The 9,357-nt window shown below is 34.6% G+C and overlaps 1 protein-coding gene across 1 annotated transcript; it reads left to right on the forward strand.

Annotated features, from left to right (window-relative positions):
* Positions 1–220: 220 nt before the first annotated feature.
* On the forward strand, positions 221–1,795 carry LOC113340527. The gene has a single exon (XM_026585661.1). The coding sequence runs from the start codon at positions 221–223 to the stop codon at positions 1,793–1,795; it is 1,575 nt and encodes a 524-aa protein (XP_026441446.1).
* Positions 1,796–9,357: the final 7,562 nt, after the last annotated feature.

A 9,357-nucleotide genomic window follows, 5' to 3' on the forward strand; every position in this document is an offset into this window, starting at 1 on the left:
TTAAGAGTATCAACTTACAGAAAGTGGTAGTTAATTGTAACATTTTTGTGGCTTGTTAGTTCGTCTCATGTATATGGAATTAGTGACTGCATTCGAAAGCCATGGTGTTCTTAATGCGGAATTTATAACCAAATTTTTATTTGATTTGATCCTTGTCTTACAGATTATTGACTAGCACCATGTTGATTTTTCTGTATGTCATTTAGTCTTAGTTGAAGTGATGTCTATTACACCTCCAAGCAAACAATGGATGGATGCTCCACGACATTCAGCTCAATTTTTGGAAGGAATTAAATCCTTTATTAGGTTCGCAAAAGATACTGGAGGGGCAGATAAATTATACCTCTGTCCATGCTCGAAATGTAAGCTCTTTTCAGCAAAAAAACAATTTTCTCTCGAGGAAATACATTTGCATTTGCAAAAATATGGTATCCATAAGCCATACAGAATTTGGATACATCACGGAGAACAGCTGCGTCCAAATGTTGTCAATGTTAATCCAGCTCCTAATTTATCTTCTAATAATGTTGTTCATTGTGAAGATTCTGGTCGGAGACTGGTCGACATGTTCAGTGACCTACAGCGACGTATTGACCTCGATAATGATATGGAAGAGTGTTCCAATGATGTTAATCAAGAGAGTGGTGCTAATGTTGAAGGTGATCAAGGTGCTGATATAAATTACAAGAAGAGGATTGAAGATTCGATACAACCCCTATATCCTTCTTGTGATGGGCAACATACGAAGTTGTCTGCAACAATTGAATTGCTAAGTATGAAAGCAAGACATAATTGTTCTGATGGATTCTTGACTGAATTGTTGCAATTTATGAAGACGATTCTACCTGCTGGGAATACATTACCGGCAACAGCCAATAAAGCGAAGGCTATGATTGAACCTTTTCGATTGAAGTATGAAATTATACATGCTTGCCCGAATGATTGCATTCTTTACCGGAAGGAATATGCTGACATGGATGAATTTCCTAATTGTAAAGCAAGTAGATGGAAACCGGTTGATACGAAGAAACCACATGCCAAAAGAGTGCCAATGAAAAAACTAAGATATTTCTCAGTTGCTGAAAGGTTGCAGCGCATGTTTAGTATACCATGGATAGCAGAGCTGTTGAATTGCCATGGTAATATAGAGGAAAGCAGCACACACATGCGGCATCCCGTGGAATCTCCTTTTTGGAAGTTTATAGATAGCAAGTGGCCTGAGTTTTCTGCAGAGAAGAGAAATGTGCGTTTAGGACTGCCAACCGATGGATTTAACCCTTTTGGAATGAACTATCCCCATAGTTGTTGGCCCGTTATGCTTGTACCGTTAAACCTGCCCCCATCACACTGCATGGCTAAAGAATTTAGAATGTTGATACTACTGATTCCTGGTCCAACTGAACCAGGCCATAACATCGATGTTTATTTGCAGCCGTTAGTCGACGAGTTGAAAGAGTTATGGTCTGTTGGAAAGTTGACATATGATGCTCATACAAAGAGTAACTTTACGTTGAAAGCAATCTTAATGTGGTGTGTGCATGACTTTCCGGCCTATGGACATGTTTCTGGTTGTAGAACATCGGGAATATTTGGTTGTCCTGTATGTGGTGAAAAGACATATGCAATCCGGCTAAAGAATGGACGTAAATTCAGCTACATGGGTCATAGAAGATTCTTACCAGCTGACCATCCCTTCAGAAATGCAAAAGCAAAATTTGATGGAACCGAAGAACATGGAGATGCTCCATCCCGTTTGACCGGAGCCCAATTGTTGACGAAGATGAATAGTGTGTAAACAGATTTGGGAAGTTCACAAGTAGAATGGAAAAAACATCAAATTCTACTGGGAAAAGGCGTTTGACGGGTGTCCAAATGTTGAAAACTATGAGTCGTGTACGCACTGAATCTTGTCGAGCAACAGGTAAGAGGAAACAGACGGTTGATACAAGTATTCTGCCAAATATGAAGAAGCGATCAGTTGATACAAGCACTCCGTGGTCAAAAAGATCAATCTTATTTGATTTTCCTTACTGGGAGGTAACTAATTTAACAGTCTTATTATTTAATGTTCCTACTTTGTATATTATTGCGGCACAATACACATGCTTTTTGAACTGGCATACGAACCATTCACCTTTGATATTTTTTAAGTTACTTCTTTTGATTTTGTTTTGGTGTCATTTTTTTTCTTCCAACTATTGATGTATGGATGTTGTTACTAACTGTCCTAGTTTATCTAGGATCTGCTGGTTCGACACAATTTGGATGTAATGCACATTGAGAAAAATTTTGCTGAGATTTTTTTTGGAACTATAATGGACAATAAGGATAAGACTAAGGATGGGATTCTGGCACGCAAGGATCTGCAAATCCTTAAAATAAAGAGGAATTTATGGTTGAAGGAGAGAGGACCCGGAAAGCCTCCAGAAATTCCTCCAGCACCTTATCGTTTGTCTATAGAAGAGAGGAAACTAGTGTGCATGTTTCTTAGTAACCTGAAGGTTCCTATTGGTTACTGCGGGAACTGGAAAGGAAAAGTATGTTTGCGAGACTTTCAGTTAAAAAGCATGAAGTCTCATGACTACCACATCCTAATGCAGGGTTTGCTACCTGTTTTTTTGATGTATTGTTTCAAAGGGCATCATCCATTGATTGAGGCCATTCGACAGGTGTCATTGTTCTTTAAAGTTGTTTGTTCTAAGGTTATTCATATTGCTGAGCTTCGCATCATGCACCAACGTCTCGTGGAGTCTATATGTGTTTTTGAAATGTATTTCCCGCCGGCTTTTTTTGTTTCAATGATACATGTCGTCGTACATTTGGCAGAAGAGGCAGAAACATTGGGTCCTGTTACAACTCGATGGATGTATCCTTTTGAAAGGTAATTCAGTTGATTGAGTAATTTTTTTGGTTTAGTTTTTCATGGAGGTAAATTGACTTATTATTGTTGTTGTGATTACACTACAGGATGATGAGAACATTCAAAGTTTTTGGTGCAACAAAAACTATATAGAGGGATCTATTACAGAACAATATGTATTAGATGACGCATTGAGACATTGTATGGAGTACATTCTGAATGGTAGGGATAAGTGCTACAAGAAAAAGGTAAGGATATCTAATGACGATGACATTCAGGAAGGTCCATACCCTCCAAATATGTCTGAAGGAAAAAGATATCATATACCTAACCCACAGTACGAACAAGCACGCAGATGGGTTTTGATGCATTCTCAAGAAAATACTGAATGGGAAAAGTAAGTAGTACTTTCAGACTTTCTTATCATTTCTTAGTAAAGTAACTTACTTCCTTGTTGAGACTTGAACTAGTTAGGGTTGAATGAACAAACAAATTTGTAGAGTATGGTGGTAATCGTATATGTTGATTACAGGAAGTATGACAGATTACATGTTAGAGGAAGAAGGAATTCAAGGAACCCTGATGAATACATGAAACGGCTAACGCAACAATTTCAGGGAAAATACATGACAGATTTTAAGCGGCTCGTTGATGGTCCATCTAGATATGCAGTATCACATAATGCATATGCAGTAAATGGATATATCTTTTATACAGCTGATACAGAAAAAGGTATGTCCACCCAGAATAGTGGAGTGTAAATGAATGCCACAACCACATTCAGAGAAAGTGCCAGAGATCAGAACACGGTGGACGAAGAAGTTCCATATTTCGGAATTGTTAAACAAATTCTAGAACTGGATTACACCACCTTCAAGCAAAATGTTTTTTATTGTGATTGGGTTCGTGTCCAAGACAAGGTGAATGGATGGTATGTGGATCCGGTTAGAAGACAGATTTATGTAAACTTCGAAAGGTTTATGGAAAACACAAAAGACACCGATGAGCCATTTATTCATTCTTCTCAAGCTACTTCTGTTTTTTATTGCAAGGATGAGAGTAGGCCTGATAGGAAGTGGCATATTGTTTTAGAATCTCCAAAACGAAGAGGTCCTTATGTGAATGCTTTTGAGGATCCTTTTGTCTTTACTGGCGTAGCTAAAGAATCTTCCCTAACGACAGCAAACTTACATGACAACAGTAATTCGGAAGATGCATTTGTAAGTTTAAGTTTTTTGAATTAAACTGTTGCTTTATTTTATCGATTTGTCGTACTGATTATTAATTATGATGTTACAGGAAAATTAGGGGAGGCAAAAGTTAAACACCAGTAAGCGTCCCAACAATTGCTCGCGATAAAATTTGTCAGTACTGGATTTTGAGTGGATTTTTTCATTATGATAAAATTGTTACTTTGAATTTTGTTTGTAATGTACTTCTTGATTTTTTTACCTTGGGTCCAAGTTGAAATTAATTCTTTAGGTATTCAATCAATTATGATAAAAATATTGAGTTTAATCCTTTTTATTTGTTATATTTATTTATTATATTCAAGAAATACATATTATATCTAAATTGCAATTAATAAAGGGTTTTTTATTACAATTACACAATTCTCATGCAAATTTTCAACTCGGTCAAATTTTTAATCGAATTTTCGATTCTTGATTATGTAACTAAGTTTTGACGCAAATCTTCTGAATTCGAAATAATGAAGTTTCGATTTCTTCGGTTTTGCTCGAACTCGTTCCAACTCGGTCAAATTTTCAACCGAATTGTCGATTCTTTACTATATAACTAAGTTTTGACGCAAATCTTCTGAATTGGAAATGCTGAAGTTCCGGTTTCTTCGGTTTTGCTCAAACTCGTTCCAACTCGGTCAAATTTTCAACCGAATTGTCGATTCTTGATTATGTAACTAAGTTTTGACACAAATCTACTCAATTCGAAGGGATGAAGTTTCGATTTCTTCGGTTTTGCTCGAACTCGTTCTAGTACGGTCAAATTTTCAACCGAATTATCGATTCTTGATTATGTAACCAAATATTGACGCAGATCGCCTCAATTTGAAAGGATGAAGTTCTAGTTTCTTTTGTTTTGATCGAACTCGTTCAACTCGGTCAAATTCTCAACCGAATTGTCGAGTCTTGATTATGTAACTATATTTTGACGCAAATCTACTCAATTCGAAAGGATGAAGTTCCGGTTTCTTCATTTTTGCTCGAACTCGGTCCGACTCGATTGTCAATTTTTTTTTCCATTTTACTCAAGATTGTTACAATTGAAGTGTCGAAATTGAATAATGTAATTAATCTTGGGTTTCTCTGTCGTCATAAGTTATTTCTTCTTAGAACTGTTGATTTTCCTCGAATTCGCCAAGTTTATAATTATTATTTTTTAGTATAATTACACAACTCTGATGCAAACCGCCTCAACTCGAAACCGTCTCAATTCGGAAGGATGATGTTCCAATTTCTTCAATTTTACTTGAAATCGTCCAACGCGATCCAATTTTCTTCAAAAGATGGATATATTGTTTCCGATGTATCATGATTTACGTGTCGAGTTTTGATTGTTTAATGGATTCTGATGCAAATATGCTCAGAATGTTATTGCTGGTCTAACTGGTGACGTTTAAATGATTTTAAATATTTGATGTGGATAGAACTTTTTAACTTTGATAAATAGTGAAATTTAGATTATTCTTCTTCAATTTTTATTCAAATTTGCTCCATCTTGATCAACTTTTGATCAAAAAATATTGAAATAATTTAATAAAAATATTGAAAATATTTATTAAATTTAAGTAATAAGTTTTAATTATAATCATGTAATACGAGATAAATTTCAATGATAATATGTGCGAAGCTCCGTAATTATTCAACGATTGAAAAATATCATGTAATTAAAAGTCATGAGCGAGACCGAAAATTATCCCAGTGACTGAAAATATTTATGTAATTTTAATATATAATTTTAATCAATTTTATGTTGTATTATAATTTTGATATACTTCATAATTAATTTAATAATTTTTTTGTTTTTTATTGGTAAAAGTCAACCCTAGTCAAGGATCACTAATTAAAAATAAAAGACCAAAGTCTTTACTCGTGCCGTTGACACCCAACTAAAAGTATGCCCAACTGAAAAATAAGAGAAAAAAGAAACATACGTGTGATATTCTAAACTTAGTTTTCTCCTCCAGAGAAGAAAACAGATCTAGCATATTTCATTCCCATCTCTGTCTGTACTGAAGATTTCTACTCATCTGATATTTTGGCTGAAAATTAGGGTTTATTCATTGCAGTTTTGTTCTATAATTTTGGAAATATTTCTGCATCGCCGTAGGATGATGGTGTTGATTATATTGAGAAGTAACGGAAGAAGAATATCAAGCGGTAATAATCTCGGTCAAAAAACTTTCGATTTGAGGCCAAACAATTTTTGAGCGGGATGAAAATCAAAACAAAATTATGTTGGGCGGGGATTATTCCCGCTTGGTGTTTTTTTGGGATGGCTATAAATCTCAACCCTAAAATCAATTAAGAGATGTACAGAGATATATCTTTTTTGGGGAATTATCAGAGATCAAAAACATCAAGGTATATCTTTTTTATAGCTAAATAATTTTTTATTTTTTGATTTGGAAGATGCATGAGTTCATATTAGACTCTTTGATTGAATCTGAAATTTGGGTTACATAGGATTCATCTAGTTTTGTACAATACAATCTTACTAAATTACCATGTTTGAAAAGACTCATGCGTTACATATTAGATTATCTTTGATTGAATCTGAACCTAGGTTATAGGATTGTTATAGTTTAATAATAATAATGTAATCTTATGCTTGTCTCTATCTTAATAACTTTTGACTTTTGATTGAAAAGATTCAGAACAACTTTGATTGAATCTGAGCCTGGGTTACACAGGATTGTTATAGATTTGTAACCTTTGGGTCCAAAGAATAAATCAGTATATTGGATGTTTGTGTGTTTGTAACCTTTGGGTATACTGGATTGTTATAGTGGTATTTGGATTTGATTATCGTATATACTGGATGTTTGCGTGTTTGTAACCTTTGGGTCCAAAGAATAAATCAGTTCACTAGAACTATTACACTGTTGGTAGAGTAGTTGTTTATTTATGAATATGAAAGGGTAGTCATCCTCTGAACAAATAAAAAATCAGTTCATTATCTAACCAACTTATGAGAGTTTCATATTAGGCCAACTTTGATTGAATCAAGTGGTATTTAGTCTGTGGTGTGCAATATATCTTACGGATCTGAAGATCAGAATTTCGTGTATGTTGATCTGATTTTGAGTGTTTGTGTGTTTAAAATCTTTGGGTCCAAATGAAAAATTAGTATGATATAAAGGTTTAAGCTATAAACTTTGGTTTAAGCTATAAACTTTTGTTTAAACTATAAACTGACTGCTACAATTCCACTAGATTGTCATGTGTTATGTTACATTCTGTTGTTCCAGCTGACTAAAATATCATCTCTTGCCAATTCAGTCTCCTTTTTCTTTTATTTTATTTCTTTCTTTTCATATAGCTCTGTTTGCCTATTCAATAGGTTTGTTGATGTTTCAGATGACTGGAGGAAGTATGACCACTCTTTATTCGGGGGAAAGCAGCCCCGCATTTAACTGGTCTCCTGATTCTTATAGACGCAGCCCCATATTGTCTTCATCAAGTCATGATGAACCGCAAGAAACTGATATGCTCTTACTTCTCAAGATAATGAAATTGAGAACATTCCCGAAAACTCTAATGGTAATTCCAGATATCTTTTCATTGATTTCCTTACTTTTTAAGTTATATCAACTACAAATTGAAAATATTCCTGAAAACTTTAAGGTTAATGTTAGATATATTTTCTTTGATGTCCCTAGTTTTGTTCCTTGAATACATTTTTTTCTAAATCACTGATGGTTTATTACTTACGGTAATTTTGGTTTTTCCAACCTAGATGAGCGTTTGCCAGTATTCTTCAATGAGCACGGGCAATGTAATGGGTCAGGATAATTTGCATCTTGGATCGGAGATATTACCAGGTCACGTATAAAATTAGGGTATAAGAACTGGAAAGAGATTCATGATGAGTACAAAGAAGACATTTGGAACTCTGTTAAAGTGATTCCAGTTGGCTTTATTTGTCCCAAGCTTATGTTCATATGTCATTCTATATTTTCATGGCTTTGTATAACCTTACCTAGTTCTGAAGAAGGCTTGCACTGCATTTTTTCGATATCATAGTTCTAACTGAGTGTATCCTCTTTTTTTTCAATTACAGTGTACATACCAGGTAACCGATATTCATAAGAAATATGTGTTAACCAAAGCAAACAGTGCTTGGAGAACTGAAAAATCAAATCAATGGCGAAAGGTCAATGGTGCTACAACTATTCAAGAAAAGAAAAGGAAGGTGCCAACTTACTATAACAAAGAAGATTGGGATAAGTTCATTGACAAAAACACTTCTTAAAAATTTCAGGAAAAACTTGAACAAGGAGCCAAAGCACGGTCACAAGTGAAGGCTTAATATACAGGTGGTAGGAAAGGTGTAGCTAGCAGGTGGCTTGAAATGGTAAATTCTTAACATTATATTCCATTTTAAGCTATTGTTCTTATTTTATTTCATTAATTGGGATAGCATAAGAAGTTTTTTGTATGCCAAGAGTCCTTGTTTTTGCTAGTTCCGTTGGGTCTTGTTCATGCCGTGCATTTTTGCTTCTTACTGAAAGGGTCACTTACTAGTTTTAATTCATTTGGTTTTTAAAGTGCATTAACTGAAGAAACCCAGCTGGTTAGATTGTAAGACGTGATGTGATAGAATAATTACTTATCTAAGCAACTAATGGAATTTTGATGCACTTATCTTGTCAGTAAACCTCATCTTTATTATGTCTTGTAGATGTCGTCTTTTGATGCAAAATTGTGCAAGTATTTGATGAATTGTGTTGTCACAGGAAAAAGAAAGTCCTACTGCTAAGATATATAGGCCAGACGTGTTTCTGAAGACACATAAAGTCACCCCAGATGATAATCCCTCATCTTCTAAATCACTGGCAGCTGCAGAATTAGTAAGTTCTCATGTTTTTGTCTAATATTATTTATTGATATTTATGATATCAGTTGACTTTAGTTGGCTTATGTTGATGTGTAGGCATTAGTGCAGGAGGAATATGATAAAGATCCTTCAGCACAAAAGTGTTTGGGAACCGACGCTGTTACCAAGGTTAGTGGTGATAGTGGTTAAGTTGCTCTCTTACAGTAATGCTTACTGATTTGGTTTGCAATTGTTTTCAATCTCTTATAATCACATTGCCATACTGTAATACTGTTGCATCCGTAGAACTTGTAGAACTTTCTTATTTTATGTTTTAATAGTAATTGCTGCTTCAAGTGGCCGGACCCAACTCCATTATGCAGATTTCATTATTTTTTATATGTTTGAAGACATAAGTGCTAGACTGTATATGAAAAATT

This window comes from Papaver somniferum, unplaced genomic scaffold (genome assembly GCF_003573695.1).
Source record: "Papaver somniferum cultivar HN1 unplaced genomic scaffold, ASM357369v1 unplaced-scaffold_22, whole genome shotgun sequence".
Lineage (NCBI taxonomy): Eukaryota > Viridiplantae > Streptophyta > Magnoliopsida > Ranunculales > Papaveraceae > Papaver > Papaver somniferum.

Bases quoted from the DNA above. Each gene is read 5' to 3' on its own strand.
- LOC113340527 (XM_026585661.1), top strand. From the start codon at position 221: ATGTCTATTACACCTCCAAGCAAACAATGGATGGATGCTCCACGACAT.